The sequence below is a fragment of the Lethenteron reissneri genome, chromosome 15, assembly GCF_015708825.2.
Source record: "Lethenteron reissneri isolate LAM-NWPU_2019-01 chromosome 15, ASM1570882v1, whole genome shotgun sequence".
NCBI classification, from domain to species: domain Eukaryota; kingdom Metazoa; phylum Chordata; class Hyperoartia; order Petromyzontiformes; family Petromyzontidae; genus Lethenteron; species Lethenteron reissneri.
In genome coordinates, this window is record NC_083793.1 from 10,526,633 (window position 1) to 10,544,658 (window position 18,026).

Genomic DNA, 18,026 nt, shown 5'->3' on the forward strand with positions numbered 1-18,026 from the left:
CCGCAGTTAGTCGATCAGCAGGTCGCGTGCGGTGGGATAAAGGGTGGGTACTCACACCTCTTCCAAGACATCTGGCCAGCATGGAAGAGTAGGCCAAAGCATCCTCTAGAGCTCCCTTCAGCAGAGGCCCTTCTGCCGGGATTGACTGTATGCATTGATGTTGTTGTAAATTGTAATTATTGTTGTTTGTCTTACATCGTCTAACTGCAAGGGCAGACGGAGAGGCTGGCCGCGCTGGATGGATCTGCACTGGTGCCGGAGCGGCCGATGAGACGGAGCTGTCCGTGGTAGACGCCGAGATCGGACGGCGCGTGGAGAACGAGAGAAGGGAGCAAGGACTCGCAGTGACGAGCTCAGACACAGCGGCCGGATTGCGGACAGAGATAGAGAGAGAGAGACTAACACGCACACGCACTCGTGTACAGATACACATACACAGATGCACGCGCACACACGTAGAAACACAGGTACACACACAGACAGGTCAGGAGATCCACTCACAGGTCATCACGCCCAACGCCTTGCCATCGCTTTCATCTCTCTTCTGTCTTTGTCAGCTGCTATGGCCTAATTATTCCACCATGTGAGTTTAGGTCTTAGCCTGAGGTTACTGACCTCTGATACATACACCTACACACAGATACACAGAGACATTGAAATATATATTTCCACCTGCAGAGACACAAGCACACGCACACACTGGGACACACAGACACGCGCGCGTGCACAGGCAGGCGAGGCTGCAAGGCGACCCGGACGATGGCGAGCGCCGTCAGCATCCTCGGAGTTCTCATCTCGCTGCTGGCGGTGTTCCCACAACCACCCACGCACGCACAGGAAGGTGCGTGCGTGTATCTGCACATACGCGTGTGTGCGTGTGCGTATCTGCACATACGCGTGTGTGTGTGCGTGTGTGTGCGTGTGTGCGTGTATCTGCACACACGTGTGTGTGTGTGCGTGTGCATGCGTGTATCTACACATACGCGTGTGTGTGTGCGTGTGTGTGCGTGTATCTGCACACACGCGTGTGTGTGTGCGTGTGCGTGCGTGTATCTGTACATACGCGTGCGTGTGTGCGTGTGTGTGCGTGTAGCTGCACACACGCGTGTGTGTGTGCGTGTGTGTGCGTGTATCTGCACACACGCGTGTGTGTGTCCGTGTGCGTGCATGTATCTGCACACACGCGTGTGCGTGTGCGTGTGTGTGCGTGTAGCTGCACACACGCGTGTGTGTGTGCTTGCGTGTGCGTGTATCTGCATACACGCGTGTGTGTGTGCGTGTGTGTGCGTGTATCTGCACACACGCGTGTGTGTGTGCGTGTACCTGCACACATGCGTGTGTGCGTGTATCTGCACACATGCGTGTGTGTGCGTGTGTTGCGGTTAGCATGCTGCGCTATGAACCTGGCGACCAGGGTTCGATTCCCGCTCACGGCTAACACCAGTGACGATTATCTGAACCGGTCCTGGGTCTCCCCTAGGTCGACTCAGCCTTAAATGAGTACCTGGTGCGGTGTGTAAACATCGCCACTGGGGAGACAAAGGCGGTCGGGCGTGGTGCTGGCTACCCACCCCCTCGTTCGTGTACCGTTCCGGCCTTCATAGGTGCTCGCTAACAGCACTTGCCCCTACAGTCTGGTAAGGCTATACGGGGATTTTTATCTTTGTCTTTGTAGCGGCTAGCGCACTGCGCTACGAAGCCGGCGACCCGACTTCGATTCCCGCTCACGACCAACACCAGTGATGATCATCTGAACCGATCCTGGGCGTCGACTCAGCCTCAAATTAGTACCTGGTGCAGTGTGTAAAAACATCACCACTGGGGAAACAAAGGCAGTCAGGTGTGGTGCTGGCCACCTACCCCCTCGTGTGCCGTGCCGGCTTTCATAGGTGCTCGCACTTGCCATAACAGTCTGTTAAAGCTATGACAGGAGATGTTTGTCTCGTGTTTTGTGGAGAGTGGGAGTGTATCAATTTCCAAACTGGACTACGAAACCGGCGACCTACAGTTTGTATTCCTGCTCACCGCTAACATCAGTAATGGTTATTTGAATATCGCCACTGGGGAGACATAGGTAACCGGGCGTGGTGTTGACCACCCACCCCCTCGTGTGCTATTCTGGCCTTCATAGGTGTTCGCCAACAGTATTTTCCCCAAAAGTATGTTAAGGCTATACAGGGTACTTTTGTCTTTGTGTGTTCGTGTGTGGGGATCATTGGCCCAGTGCTTCGTGAACTGCGCTACAAATCCAGCGACCTGAGTTTGATTCTCGCTCACTTCCAACATCAGTGATGAATATTCGTACTAGTCCTGGGCCTTTCCTAGATTCAGAATGAAAGTAACACCTGGTGCGGTGTGTAAACATGAGCATTTGAGAGACCAAGAGCATGCTGGCATGATACTGCGCACCCACCCCCTCGTTTGCTTTGCTGGCCTTCATAGGAACTCGCGATTGGCACTTGTCCCAACAGTCTATGTAGGCTACATGGGGGGATCTTTGAGCTCTTTTTTTCTGTGCGTATGTGCACCTACATTGATAGCCCCATTATCCGAGTGCGTGTATGAGTGAGTATGTAGAACGGGGAGTGGACTAAAGTAGAACATTGTAGATTTGCCACACTACCGGAACAGTTTCACTCTTTGAAGCCGAAACCCAAGTGTGGCCCTCTGCCCTGCGGTTTGTCTTTACCCTACACACGTGTACGAGTCACTGGCACGTCCTTGGAACACGTGTAGCGATCATCCCGCGCGCATAAAACGCGCAACCGCCCCAAGATTCATTGGCCATCTGGCAGCGGTAGGGGACCGTGCTGCCCATTGACTGGCTCTACTCGAACATGCACGCGGACACTGCCACATTATTGCCAGTGCAATAAAAGCGAAGCGCCCGTTGGATCATTGCGTTCTCGTTGCGTGGCGTGGGAATTACGCTGAGTGGCTGGAAGAGGAACGCACGCCTGAGTCGGAGGAGGCACGCTTCATTTTGGAGGCATCGTCACGCGTGCGGGCTTGGGCAGGACGCGCCCCGGCTGTCACGGGCGATGGCCGGTGGCCGAGACGAACGACGAAGTGGTGGCCAACAGGGGGAGACAGACGCGCTTCGAGATGGGAGATTGGAGCACTAAAATCGGCTGATATGCACGCGCTGGGTGGTATTGCCATGTCGCAGGATCGCTAGAGATGGTGCCGGTTTGGAGAAACCTTCATCCAGCAGTCGATTGACCATTGGCTGATGATGATTTTTCCTTGCATGACATGGTCATGTTGCATTCAGCCAGGGGGTTAATTTCATCAGCGTCTCTACCGGGTTTGGTGACCCAGAAAATATTTGCGCATCCCGGGGTGCCACGTCCAGTGAGTGGCTCGTTACACACGTGTTTGAGCCGACTGCGCCCAATCGTCGTTAAGATTTCAGAGAGCAGTGTCAACCGAAATGATGAAAGCAATTACATTGCGATTGCAGATGTGCATATGTATGTGTAGAGGTGATACGCGCTGGGATTAGAGATCGTATGGCAGCGCGTAATGATTGGCTGTGTAGGTGGTGACGCGCGCTGACGGTGGAGGATCAGGGGTCAGCGCGGGGTCGTGGGTTACGGGGTACTGATTGGCTGTGGGCCGGTGACGTGCTGAGAGGGAGTGATCGGGTGGCAGCGCGGTGTGATTGGTGGAGGAGTGTTAACACGCGCTGGGGAAAACGGATCGTAGAGAGAGTGCATCGTGATTGGTTCATTAAGGAGCGATGCTCACGTTGAAGTACGCATCAGCTCCGCCTCTCGTGAGCAGGGGCTATAAAAGGGGATGCACACAGGCGTGAGGGCAGTGTGTAACCAGCGAAGAATGAAGACGGGGATGAAGACCTAGGGCCCTGCGGTACCTAGTCCCGCTGTCCTAACGGGACCGGGACTCTGTGTAACCCAGAGGCGAGTGTAGTGTGTGTAGCCATAGGCATAAGGTCTACACGAGCCGAATGCAGTGTGTGTAGCCAGGGACATAGGGTCTACACGAGTCGAGTGTATTGTGTAGCCAGGGACATAGGGTCTACACGAGTCGAGTGTATTGTGTAGCCAGAGGCGTAGGGTCTACACGAGTGAAGGGTATCGTGTGTAGCCAGAGGCCTAGAGTTTACACGAGAGTAGTGGAGTGTGAAGTCGGAAGAAAGGAGACTACACGTTGTATTTTGACACGTAAAGATTTAATAAAAAGTGTGTTCCCGTCAAGAAGTTCCTGCCGTCAATTCCCATACTTCAACTGGCGTCAGAAGTGAAACGGTCTTCCAAGCATGGATACAAGGAGGAACCGTCGGACCCACGGGATTGACCACGGGGACAACCTCGACGACGCGGGCCAGCTGGCATCGGGGGGTGAGGAAGAGGAGTTGCCCACGGGGCAGGATCAGCCGACGGCGCCGGACGAGAGACGGGGGACTGACGCCGTGCTTCGCGAAGCGCACTCCCGTCTGGCGGAGCTGCTGCTCGCCGCCGCGTCCATCCTGGCGGAGATCAGCTCGTCGGGAGGAGCGGGAACGGCGGCCGACGTTCTGCAGGGTCGCCCTGCAGATTCCCGCCAAAACGATTTGGCGATGGCCGCCATTTCATCTGCACCGACTTTTGGCGGGAACGGCCATCACCACGTGGCAGCGGTTCTCCATGCGCGCCCGCTGACGTCACCAACGCGCGCGGCGGACCGCCATCACACACCCGCCGAGGGGGCCGCCATCTTACACACCGACGGGGCGGCAGAGAGGAAGCACGAGGAGGAGGACGACTTCATCTTTCAGCAGCGCCTTCCCACGTTGTCAGCCTTCAAGGCGGAAGGCGGGGATTGGAGCCAATTTCAGCGCAGATTTTTGGCGCATCAGGAGATGTCCGCCTGGTCCGACGCTACGGCACTGCGGGCACTGCCTGCCATGCTGGATGACAACGCGCTCGCGGCCTTCACGTCCGCACGCAGGTCGGACCGCTCCACGCTCAAGGATGCGCTGGCTCTCATGGCCAAGGTCTATGGTCCTCCCTCGGCGTGCCGCCATCATTTTTATGCAAGACGGAAGGCGGACACGGAGACCGTGCTCGCCTACCGCACGGCGTTGCTTGCTCTCGCCGACGCCGCGTTCCCTCGTATGGACGAGGAGGGCCAAGATGCCATGGTTTTGGAGCAGCTGCTCAAGTTGGCGCAGGACCTGGGGGTCCCCATCAACGCGGCCGATGAGACCGATATTTCATCCTTACGGGTCGCCACAAGCATACAAGCGCACGAGGTCCTTCAACGTAAACAGGGAGTCGTCTGCAACGCTGCCGTGGCCTCAACTCCGGGCCCAGTTGTCACCGTGCCCCAAGTCGTCAGCCCACGAGAGGAGGCGTTCATCGCGGGACGGCCGGGGGACTGGAGATCGGGGGGTCGTTCGCCTCTGCGAGCGGCCCGCAAGCTGGAGCAACCGAGATCTCCGACGACTGTCATCACCTGCTATAACTGCGGCCTCCGGGGCCACGTGGCCTCCGGTTGCCGCGCCCCACGTCAGCGCGCCATGGGACCTCGGCTGGACCACGACCAAGGCCCCAAGTCGTCCCTGCAAACCCCGGCAAGTCGCGGCACCTCACATGCTCGGCCCGCATACTCGGCACATATGGGTCGTCGCGTTGCGGCGGGGGAGAGCCGAGTAGAGTTCGGGGATTCGGTTCAGAGAGGGCGATTCGGCCGGGACCGGGGAGACATTAAATGGTCGGAGTTGGGGCACAGAATAGTGGCTGCCTCAGTGGGTTCATCCGTAGTTACCGGATCTATTGATGGGGTCGAGGTCAGGGTGTTAGTGGACACGGGGGCATCGGCGACTATTATATCGGATCTCATTTATAATATTCTCCCTGTACAATGTCGTCCGCTTCTTCCGGTGGATGTGCCATTTTACGCCGCTAACGGGGGATCGTTGGGCATTATCGGTCAGATTAGGGCGTCCATTTGCATTGGTGATATCAAATTGTCGGGACCCGTTTTTGTTTCGTCCTCCCTGGCGGTCCCTTGTCTATTGGGCACTGATTTTTTGGCAAAAATGCCCATTAAAATTCTCATTGATCAGCGTTGCATTGAACTACCATCGGGTCGCCGTATTTCATTTTTGACGAGCCCTAATGAAATTCGGACGGCGTGCGCTACCATACAGGCGTTAGCGACACAGACCGTGCACGTGCCTCCGGGTTCACAAATGTTAATTCCCCTCCGGTTGCGGAAGCCATGGGTGAAGGAGGCCTCGGAACAGGGCATGCTTTTGGGTCCTTCTAATAGGGCTGTTGGAGGTCTCGATTTGTCGGTGGCTCACACTTTGGTGGGGGCTGACAGGGATCCGTTTGTGATGGTTTTAAACGCTGGGGCGCGGCCGGCCGTCATTCAGCAGGGCACCGTGCTAGCTCACGCGGCGCGGGTCCCTGCGGAGGAGAGGCTGGTTGCGCAGGCGGATCCGAGTCCCACGAAAAACGTTACATTGAAGGAGGACCTCGATTGGGTTGATTCGCTGTGCGCGGACTCTGACGATTTATCAGCGGTACAGTTGGGTGCGCTGCGCGGGTTGCTCATTGAATTTTCGGATGTCTTCAGTAAACATAAGTATGACATTGGGTGCACGGACCTGCTACGCCACCACATTGAAACGGGCGATGCGGCACCGGTCAGGCAAAATCCCTTCCGACTGAGTCCTGCTGAGAAGGAACATGTTCAGTCGGCAGTTAACGATATGCTAGAAGCCGACATTATTTCGCCTTCCTCCAGTCCTTGGGGAGCACCTATTGTGCTCGTTAAAAAGCAGGACGGGTCCCTGCGATTTTGCGTCGATTTCCGTCGCCTGAATAAGATCTCTGTGGCCGACGCGTATCCGCTCCCCAGGATGGACGAGTCTCTCGACGCATTGTCTGGTGCGCGATACTTTTCGACTCTTGATTTATTATCCGGATTCTGGCAGTTGCCACTCGACGAAGAGTCTAAGCCTAAGACCGCATTTCGGACTCCAGGGGGCCTGTTTCAGTTTAACCGGTTACCCATGGGACTTCACTCCTCTCCGGCGACGTTTCAGCGTCTTATGGAATTGGTTTTGTCGGGCTTGCAGTGGGATACGTGCCTCATTTACCTTGACGATGTCATTGTTTTCGGTAAAACGTTTGAAGAACACCTCCAGCGATTGAGGGGGGTGTTCTTGCGAATGCGATCGGCTAAATTAAAGTTTAAACCGGCCAAATGCCACCTTATTCGTAAATCCGTGAGGTACTTGGGTCACATTGTCGACTCTTCGGGGATTTCTACCGATCCTGCGAAGACGGACTGTGTCAGTTCGTGGCCAACGCCCACGTCAGTGTCAGACGTACGCAGTTTCATCGGTTTTGCTTCGTATTATCGCCGATTCGTTGAGCACTTTGCCACCATTGCAAAACCCTTGCACGCTCTAACGGCGAAAGGAGTGAAGTTCCGATGGGGACCGGAGGAGGAGGCTGCATTCTGCTCCCTCCGGGACGCCTTGGTTAGGGCCCCACCCTTGCGCTATCCGGACTTCGCGAGTCCCTTCTTGCTAGACACGGACGCTAGCAACACGGGCATTGGGGGAGTGCTGTCCCAAGTCGTTGGAGGGGTCGAACGAGTGGTCGCCTATGGTAGCAGGGTGTTATCGCCGGCAGAGCAGCGCTACTGCGTCACCCGTCGCGAACTGCTTGCCATTGTTTTTTTTGTACAACAATTCAGGCCATATCTCTATGGTCGTCATTTCACGGTCCGGACGGACCACGCGGCGCTCCAGTATTCATTGCGGGTCGCCCAGCCCTCGGGCCAATTGTCGCGGTGGTTGGAAGTCCTCCAGGACTATCAGTTCACGACTACGTACCGTAAAGGCTTGCGACACACAAATGCCGATGCCCTGTCGCGGTTGTTGCCTTGTCACAAATGTGCGTGCTTATCGGGATCGGCGCGCTGTAAACCGCCGGTTACGGAAGGTAGGGAGGCGTTGGTTGCGGCCGCGAGCACACCAATTGGGGATGGTCCCGCTACCCCTGGGGGTCAGGACTCGCTGCTCTCAATGTCATTGATTGAGTGGGGCCGTCTCCAAATGGCGGACAGCTCCCTGCTGGCATTGCGCCGCAAGACGGGGGGTTCCGAAGGTAACCACGACCGAACTGGCTCCTACGAGCTTAAGCAAGGCCTATTGATGAGATGGGACAGTTTGTCCCGGCGGCATGCGATTGTGGTGCCTGCTGCTGTGAGGGGGAAGGTTGTCTTGGCCGCACACGAACGCCTCTTGCATTTGGGAGTTAACAAAACGCTTGCCCTGCTTCAGCGTGACTATTATTGGCCGGGAATGGGGGGTGACGTGGTGAACATTCTGAAGGGTTGTGTTGAGTGCGCCAGACGGAAACCACCGCCTGTGCCAGCTAATCCACCGCTGCAATCCATCCAGGTCTCGCGCACTAACGAGCTCGTTGCACTCGATATTCTGGGGCCTTTTCCGGTCACGCCTAGGGGTAATAAGTACCTGTTGGTGGGGGTCGAATATTTTACCCGGTGGCCTATGGCGTGGCCACTCGCCAACCAGTCGGCGGCGGCTGTGACGGACGCCTTTGTCCAGGGCTACGTCCTGGACAAGGGGGCTCCCGAACGCTTGCTGACTGACCAAGGGAAGAATTTTTCGAGTAAATTACTGCAAGAGGTGTGCGACCTGTTGGGTACCAAGAAGGTGCGTACCTCCCCGTACCACCCGCAGACGGACGGGATGGTGGAGAGGCTTAACAGGACATTGACTTCTATGTTGTGCCAGCAGGTGTGTGAGGCGCATGTTGATTGGGACCTGCAGGTCCCTGGGGTCCTCGCCGCGTATAGAATGGCCCCCCATGCAGCTACGGGATTTTCCCCGTTTTATCTGATGTACGGTCGGGAAGCCGACCCGCCCATGGAAACGCAGCTGGGTCTGTCCGCACCACGAGCAAATTCGAAATTGGCAGAGCATATTAAATTTAATATTCATAAGCTGACAGAGGCAAGGGAGGCCGCACGGCTTAATTCACGGGCTCGCCAAATTGCAAACGAGCGGTTGCGGGCACGGAAGGTGTCCGTGCACAATTGGGAACCAGGTGACAGGGCCTGGCTGCATTGCCCGCAGGCACCTTTGGCTACGTCGCCTAAATTGTTGAAGCTGTGGCGGGGACCCGTGGAGGTCGTGCGGGTTGCACGCCCCCAGTGCGTTCAGATAAAATGGGGAAAACGCCGTTGGTACGTCCACCCCTCCCGACTGAAACCGTTCTCGCCTCCGTATGGCCTCCCCTTGTGTCATGAGGGCCGAGCATGTGACGTGACCAGCGACCCTGAGGGGGAATTGTCTTTGCCTGCTCCTCACATGTCTCCGCCTGATCCGCTCCCAGGTGTCTCGGAACTGACAGCTGCCGACCACCGGCGGCCGGATCTTGAGCGGCCGGAGCCACCGGACGGTCGCCAACGTCCCGTCCCATACGACGGACCGGCCAGACGGACTCGCGCTAGGTCGCGCTACTTTGTGTGACCTGCCACGTGAGGAGTCGAGGCAGCCGGAGCGCCTCGGCACTGCGTTTAGTCACAGAGACACTTGGCGCGTTCGTTTTCCGGTGTTCGCTTTTATTGTGTTGTTCGTCGGGCTGTATATTGCTTCATATTTAAGTGTTGTGTTGTGTTGTTGTTGTTGCGTTACGGGGCACACTGAGAGGTGGAGTTTCTTTGTTACTGCATTGACGTTAGGTTGTGTTGTTGGTTAACAGCCGGGCCGGCTGCAAGCTATGTGGGAGGGGGTGATGTAGAGGTGATACGCGCTGGGATTAGAGATCGTATGGCAGCGCGTAATGATTGGCTGTGTAGGTGGTGACGCGCGCTGACGGTGGAGGATCAGGGGTCAGCGCGGGGTCGTGGGTTACGGGGTACTGATTGGCTGTGGGCCGGTGACGTGCTGAGAGGGAGTGATCGGGTGGCAGCGCGGTGTGATTGGTGGAGGAGTGTTAACACGCGCTGGGGAAAACGGATCGTAGAGAGAGTGCGTCGTGATTGGTTCATTAAGGAGCGATGCTCACGTTGAAGTACGCATCAGCTCCGCCTCTCGTGAGCAGGGGCTATAAAAGGGGATGCACACAGGCGTGAGGGCAGTGTGTAACCAGCGAAGAATGAAGACGGGGATGAAGACCTAGGGCCCTGCGGTACCTAGTCCCGCTGTCCTAACGGGACCGGGACTCTGTGTAACCCAGAGGCGAGTGTAGTGTGTGTAGCCATAGGCATAAGGTCTACACGAGCCGAATGCAGTGTGTGTAGCCAGGGACATAGGGTCTACACGAGTCGAGTGTATTGTGTAGCCAGGGACATAGGGTCTACACGAGTCGAGTGTATTGTGTAGCCAGAGGCGTAGGGTCTACACGAGTGAAGGGTATCGTGTGTAGCCAGAGGCCTAGAGTTTACACGAGAGTAGTGGAGTGTGAAGTCGGAAGAAAGGAGACTACACGTTGTATTTTGACACGTAAAGATTTAATAAAAAGTGTGTTCCCGTCAAGAAGTTCCTGCCGTCAATTCCCATACTTCATATGTGTGCTGAACTTTTTTCGCACCGCACTTAGTCAACCGTGCTAATCGGAGGTGCGGGAGGTGGGGAAGAACAAAACAATCGTTAAAATTGACAAAATTGCAAGTGTGATCAATCCCGGGTCCGCCCTCGCAATCTGCCATGTTGGGGTCCCGCTTGGGTCAGATGGAGGGAACTGAAAGGGAATTGGCTCAAGGCCACCACCAGTGGAAATAGGGCCCTTCCGTTGTTTGAGGCAAAGAAAACAACTCGGCTTGACAAATGAAAACATTTCCCCAGGTTCGCTTTAAACACGAACCCGTTGGGATTTGTCAACGTCAAATTTGTTTACAGCTCAAGCAAACACGACTCGCCATTCAGCTCCTCGTTACGGCGCCGGGCACGTGGTGGAATTCCCGCATTCCCATGCTCGGGGGTGAGTCCATCCGTAGGACAATCGTCAATGATTTCCTACAAAGCGGTACTCAATTTTGTCACTCCCGGAGAGATGATGGGCGATCGTGGGGCGCGCGCACACTCTCGCCGCTGCGCCGCGTTGGGATCTGTCGGCTATCGGCGCTGCACTACGATGCCAACACGCTGAGTTTAATTCCCTCTCCCGGCCAACATCAGTGGCGAATATATATATATCCGAACCAGTCCTGGGCTTCCCCTTGCTCAACTCAGAATTAAATCTGTACCTTTGTTCAGTGTGCAGACATCGGCGCTGGGGACACAAAAGTGGCTGGGCACGATACTGGCCACACCACCCCTTCATGAGCGTGCCACGCTGACCTCCCTTATGTGCTCATTAACAGCACGTGTCCCTGCAGCCTACGAGACTAAACGGGGGATGTTTGTACTCTGTGCGCATGCGCATGTCTACGTGTTCGCTGATGTGTGTGTATGTAGAACTTCTTTCGCACCATACTTAGCCAACCGTGCCAATTGGAGGTGTGGGGGAAGGTCAACAAACTAAACATAAAATGATGAGAACGGTATCATGGCGGCTCACATATCTAAAGACGCAAGCAACGTGGGTTCAATTCCTGTCTGTGGCACAACACCAGTTTGAGTTTCGTTTTTGTCTAATCAGGTGAGAACTTAAGGGACCGGGCCTAAATGCAAGAGTGACCTAGGTCATTTGAGTGACCTTGGACATTTGTGAGAGCAACCTGGCTCTCTGCATTCGTGACCCAGGTGACCCAAATGACAAAGAGCATTTTCGTCACGTCATACGCCGGGGTAGTTGACATACGAGCCTGGCCTAGCAGTCTAGGTTTGGGCTATTGGGATCTGCGTGGGATGTGAAGATCATCTCTGTGTTGCTTCGCGGTGGGCAGTCGCGGCGGCGGTGGCGCCGTGCGGCGAGGCGGTGCGTGCGGTGGACGTCGTCTTCCTGGTGGACGGCTCGTGGAGCATCGGCCGAGTGCTCTTCCAGGAGGTGAAGGCCTTCGTGGAGGCGGCCGCGCGCCTCCTGCTGCCCGCGCTGGGCCGCAGGGGCGTGCGCATTGGCCTGGCTCAGTACAGTGACGAGCCCAGGTGAGTCTTGCCTGCGAGTGAATGTTTGCGTGTCTGTGTGTGACCGAGCGTGGTGAGTGATAGTGCAGTGGTTAGCGCGCTGCGCTACGAACCCAGTGACCCGAGTTCGTTTCTGCTCACGGCCAACACCAGTGACGATTATCTGAACTGGTCCTAAGCCTCCCCTAGGTCAACTCAGCCTCAAATGAGTACCTGGTGTGATGTGTAAACATCACTACTAGGGAGACAAAGGCGGCCAGGCGTGGTGCTTGCCACCCAAATTCTCGCGTGCCATACCGGCCCACAGTTGCTCGCTAACAGCACTTGCCCCAACAGTCTGTTAAGGCTATACAGGGGATCTTTGTTTTTGTGTGAGCGAGTGTGTGTGCTTCTGCATCTTAGTCAATCCATGAAACGCCTGGCTTTGTCCCGTGAAAACAAACCGCTGAGTTTTTCACGCTTCGCATCAAGGTGCACCTAGCCTGAAACAAGTGCTGCGGTGACGTCACCACCAGCGAGTGTCGATTGGCTCTGCCTTTGCTGCTACTGAGTGCGTGCTTGCGACCGCGTGTCCACATTCTCTTCACTTATTTTGCGCGCTTGGCGCCAGGTCGGAGTTTGCGCTCACGGAACACACGCGGGCGGCGACGCTGCTCTCTGCTCTGCGCACGCTGCCCTACAAGGGTGGGAACACGCGCACCGGCGAGGGCCTCCGCTTCCTCCGCGACGTCATGTTCGTGCCGTCCGCCACCCGGCCCGGCGTGCCCAAGGTCAGATTGCTCGTCCGTCCGTCCAACCTCACCCATCGCTGTTGATAACTTGACCATCCGTGGGTCCCAGATGCGGTCTCTTTCATGTTCGCTCCGTGATCCTGTCGCATTACGTGAACCGAGCGGCAGAAGCAGCTGCAGTTAACGATTCACATCCCCAGCAATTCCATTAATTGCTGTTCATTCAGGAATCGGCACCCAAACGGAACCGGGTGGAATTGCCAATGGAGGAAGAGCAAAACCACACGAACGAATTCTTTCCTGAAGCTAGCAGACCACAACATTGTCGATTAACTGCTGGTAAATAATAAAATCTGCTCCCCAGTGTAAAAATGACAATCGTGTGGCTTGTGGGCCACGTGGCTCGCGCACGTGGCCCCGTCTTGGATTATGTGCCACCCCTGTGGCCGCAAGGGACCCAGGAGCTGCCGGACAAACGGCCCTGCGATCGATTGAGGACCGTCCCTTGCGGCCGCTGAAAGTTGGAGCAAGGAGGAAGGGTGATCTGGGTGAAGTGGCGATGACCGGTTTGGTTGAGTGGCTCGGATTTCGACGTTTGATGGCAAAAGCGAGAAGAGGAATACGAGTAATGAATTGGCCAAACATGCCAACATTGGGGGAACCAACTTAAAAAAAGACTCCATCAACTCAGTGAATTATTATGGTGGCACAGTGGTGCTACCCATAGCCATTGCTTGCGGTTAAAGATCTTATTGTACTGATATTGTATTGAACCCATGGATTATCACAAGCCTCAGCATCAGTCTCATTCAAGCAAGTGATGACGAGGTAGGCATGGTGAGTGCATGGGAGGATGAGCGTGGGTAAGGTGTCCGTTGGCTGTAAAGTGTGCGAGAGGCGAGTGAGATGGTGAGTGTGAGAGGGTGAGTGTGGGTGAGGTCAGTGCGAGGGTGAGCAGCGAGCGGATGAGGGAGATGTCCGTGGGGGCTGTGTGGCAGGTTGCCATCGTGATTACGGACGGAAAGTCTCAGGATGGAGTGTCCGGCCCGGCACAGAGACTCAAGGATCTCGGGGTCATCATCTTCGCTGTGGGTGAGTACGCTTACACTCGCACAGACAAAGGTCGCCCGTGTAGCTTACACATTCTCTCATGAAAGTTCTATTTACTGACCACCTATGAAGGCGCAAGAGGGGGTGGTGTAGGTAGCGCCACACCCGGCTGCATTTGTCTCCCGAGTGATGATGTTTACAAGCCTCACTAGGTATGGATTTTAAGCTCAGTGGATTCCGGGGAGGCGCATGACTGATTCAAATAGTCACGTCCGATGTTAGCCACAGTCGGGAATCAAAATGGGGTCGACAGCTTCGCAGCGCGGGGCGCTAACCGCTCCATCGCCGCTCCGAGCAATCGCGATTTAACGGCCAATGGTGACACGAGCAAAGAGGAGGAAGCTGCGATGGTTTTAGCCAGGTCACTCGAAAACATCCGAGGCACTTCCCATCGCCCACCCGCAGAGTTCAAAGGTAATTGAGGTCGGCCAAGGAGTGGCCAGACAATGAACGCCGCGTCTCGAACGGGGAAACCGGCGGGCGGATTCGCCCCAGCCGTCTGTGACGACGAACTTCACGGGGGGGGGACCTTTTGTGTCCGCGTGCCCCTTGCCAAGGCATCAAGAACGCTGACAAGGCAGAGCTGGCCAGCATGGCTTCCGACCCGCCCGACGCCCACTCGCTCTACGTGGAGGACTTTCGTGCGCTGCGCACCGCGCTCCCGCGCATCGCCCTGCGGATCTGCGAGCAAGCGAGCGGGGGCCCCACGGGGGCGCCCGAGGAGGGCGACAACGACGGCGACGAGGAGGTGGACGAGGGGCCCACGGGCGACAGTCACGTGTTGTTCGGCCCACGTCCACCCGACCCCGGTGAGAAGATCGCTCGCTGGCTCGGCCGTTCAATCGCTCCCTCGCTCACTCACTCCCTCGCCGACTCGCTCGCTCAGTCGTTCACCGTCTCGCACACTCGCTCAGCCTACTGCTCGCCACTCGCTCGCTCGCTCACTTGCTCACCTGCTCATTCACTCACCTGCTTAACTCACTCGGACGCTGGCCCGCTTGATCACTCGCTCAATCGGTCACTCATTCGCTCACAGTTAACATTATACACTGTATTTCAACACACTACTTAAAAAAATAACACTCGAGGCTGGTGTCGGGCTAGATGTGGTCTTCATGAAAATAACGGGCTTTCGTTGAGCTGCCCCGGCATTGCGCGGACTCATGGTGCGTGCGCTCCGCGTGGCCCCGTGACCCCACGCTCGCGCCCCAGACTCAGCCGCCCGGCGTTTTCGGAGAATGTAAATAAAAATGCGGCCAGGCAAGTTCACCGGCGAGGCGACGGGAACGGTCAGACGTGTCCAGGCACGCGCGGCCGCGTGCTCGCACATCTGCACGCACCTGCCCCGCGTGTGTCTAGCCCTGCTTGTGTGTGTGTAGTGCGTGTGTGTGCGCATTGTGTCTGTGTAGTGTGTTCGTAGTGTGGGTATTGTGTGTAGTGCGTGTGTGTATTGTGTGTGTGTAACGTAGCGGTGCGACGAACCCGGCGACCCTAGTTTGATTACCGCTCACAGCCAACACCAGTGACGATTATCTGAACCGGTCATGAGCCTTTTCCTAGGTCGACTCAGTCTCAAATGAGTACCTGGTGCAGTGTGTAAACATCACCACTTGGGAGACAACGGTGGCCGGGCGTGGTGTTGGCCACCCACTACCGTGCCGGCCTTCACAGGTGCGCGTGCTCGCTAAATGCACTTGCCCCAGCGGTTTGCATGGCTACACGGGGGTCCTTTGTCTCTGTCTCCCTGCGACGTGCAGGGCTCCCGCTCGTGTCTCGGTTCCGCGTGCTGGACGAGGGCCTGCACACGCTCAGGGTCACGTGGGACGGCCCCCAGGGGAAGGTCCTCTCCTACCGCCTCCTCTACAGCGTACACGGTGCCCACACTCGCTCACACCCCCAGCCCATCACTCACTCCCAGCCCATCACTCACACCCAGCCCATCACTCACACTCCCAGCCCATCACTCACTCCCAGCCCATCACTCACACTCCCAGCCCATCACTCACTCCCAGCCCATCACTCACTCCCAGCCCATCACTCACTCCCAGCCCATCACTCACTCCCAGCCCATCACTCACCCCCAGCCCATCACTCACTCCCAGCCCATCACTCACTCCCAGCCCATCACTCACTCCCAGCCCATCACTCACACTCCCAGCCCATCACTCACTCCCAGCCCATCACTCACACTCCCAGCCCATCACTCACTCCCAGCCCATCACTCACTCCCAGCGCATCACTCACTCCCAGCCCATCACTCACCCCCACCCATCATCACTCCCCCCATCACTCACTCCCAGCCCATCACTCACTCCCAGCCCATCACTCACTCCCAGCCCATCACTCACTCCCACCCATCACTCACACCCAGCCCATCACTCACCCCACCCGCCCATCACTCACACCCCAGCCCATCACTCACTCCCAGCCCATCACTCACCCTCCCAGCCCATCACTCACTCCCAGCCCATCACTCACTCCCAGCCCATCACTCACACCCAGCCCATCACTCACTCCCAGCCCATCACTCACTCCCAGCCCATCACTCACTCCCAGCCCATCACTCACTCCCAGCCCATCACTCACTCCCAGCCCATCACTCACACTCCCAGCCCATCACCACTCCCAGCCCATCACTCCACTCCCAGCCCATCACTCACTCCCAGCCCATCACTCCTCCCAGCGCATCACTCACTCCAGCCCATCACTCACCCCAGCCCATCACTCACTCCCAGCCCATCACTCACTCCCAGCCCATCACTCACACCAGCCCATCACTCACTCCCAGCCCATCACTCACTCCAGCCCATCACTCACTCCCAGCCCATCACTCACTCCCAGCCCATCACTCAACTCCCAGCCAACTCACTCCCAGCCATCACTCACTCCCAGCCCATCACTCACTCCCAGCCCATCACTCACTCCCAGCACATCACTCACTCGCAGCCATCACTCACCCCAGCCCATCACTCACTCCCAGCCCATCACTCACTCCCAGCCCATCACTCATCCCAGCCCATCACTCACTCCCAGCCCATCACTCACTCCAGCCATCACTCACTCCCAGCCCATCACTCACATCCCAGCCCATCACTCACTCCCAGCCCATCACTCACTCCCAGCCCATCACTCACTCCCAGCCCATCACTCACTCCCAGCCCATCACTCACTCCCAGCTCATCACTCACTCCCAGCCCATCACTCACTCCCAGCCCATCACTCACTCCCAGCCCATCACTCACTCCCAGCCCATCACTCACTCCCAGCCATCACTCACACCCCAGCGCATCACTCACACCCAGCCCATCACTCACTCCCAGCCATCACTCACACCCAGCCCATCACTCACACCCCCAGCGCATCACTCACACCCAGCCCATCACTCACTCCCAGCCCATCACTCTCACCCAGCCCATCACTCACCCAGCCCATCACTCACACCCCAGCGCATCATCACTACAGCCCATCACTCACTCCCAGCCCATCACTCACACCCAGCCCATCACTCACTCCCCACCCATCACTCACACCCAGCCCATCACTCACTCCCAAGCCCATCACTCACACCCAGCCCATCACTCACTCCCAGCCCATCACTCACACCCAGCCCATCACTCCCAGCATCACTCACTCCCAACCCATCACTCACACCCAGCCATCACTCACTCCCAGCCATCACTCACTCCAGCCCATCATCACTCCCAACCCATCACTCACTCCCAGACCACATTCTCCCAGCCCATCACTCACTCCAACCCATCACTCACTCCCAGTGATCACTCACTCCCAGCCCATCACTCACTCCCAGCCATCACTCACCCAGCCACACTCACTCCCAGCCCCACTCACTCCCAGCCCACACTCACTCACTCCCAACCCATCACTCACACCCAGCCCATCACTCACTCCCAGCCCATCACTCACTCCCAACCCATCACTCACCTCACACCCAGCCCATCACTCACTCCCAGCCCATCACTCACTCCCAGCCCATCACTCACACCCAGCCCATCACTCACTCCCAGCCCATCACTCACTCCCAGCCCTCACTCACTCCCAGCCCATCACTCACTCCCAGCCTCACTCACACCCAGCCCACTCACTCCCAGCCCATCACTCACTCA

At 56.9% G+C, this 18,026-nt stretch overlaps 1 protein-coding gene across 7 annotated transcripts in view; it reads left to right on the forward strand.

Moving 5' to 3' along the window:
* Positions 1-18,026, forward strand: part of COL7A1 (collagen type VII alpha 1 chain) — a 274,004-nt gene that overhangs the window by 7,430 nt on the left and 248,548 nt on the right. For 5 of the 7 annotated variants that reach the window (XM_061552030.1, XM_061552024.1, XM_061552028.1 and 2 more), the window contains exons 2-7: positions 212-841; positions 11,884-12,082; positions 12,672-12,831; positions 13,791-13,884; positions 14,460-14,711; positions 15,660-15,776. In XM_061552030.1, coding sequence (XP_061408014.1) covers positions 760-841; positions 11,884-12,082; positions 12,672-12,831; positions 13,791-13,884; positions 14,460-14,711; positions 15,660-15,776 — 904 coding nt within the window. In that variant the 5' untranslated portion in view covers positions 212-759. The remainder of the gene's footprint in view (positions 1-211; positions 842-11,883; positions 12,083-12,671; positions 12,832-13,790; positions 13,885-14,459; positions 14,712-15,659; positions 15,777-18,026) is intronic. The other 2 variants (XM_061552025.1, XM_061552026.1) reach the window with 1 other exon arrangement.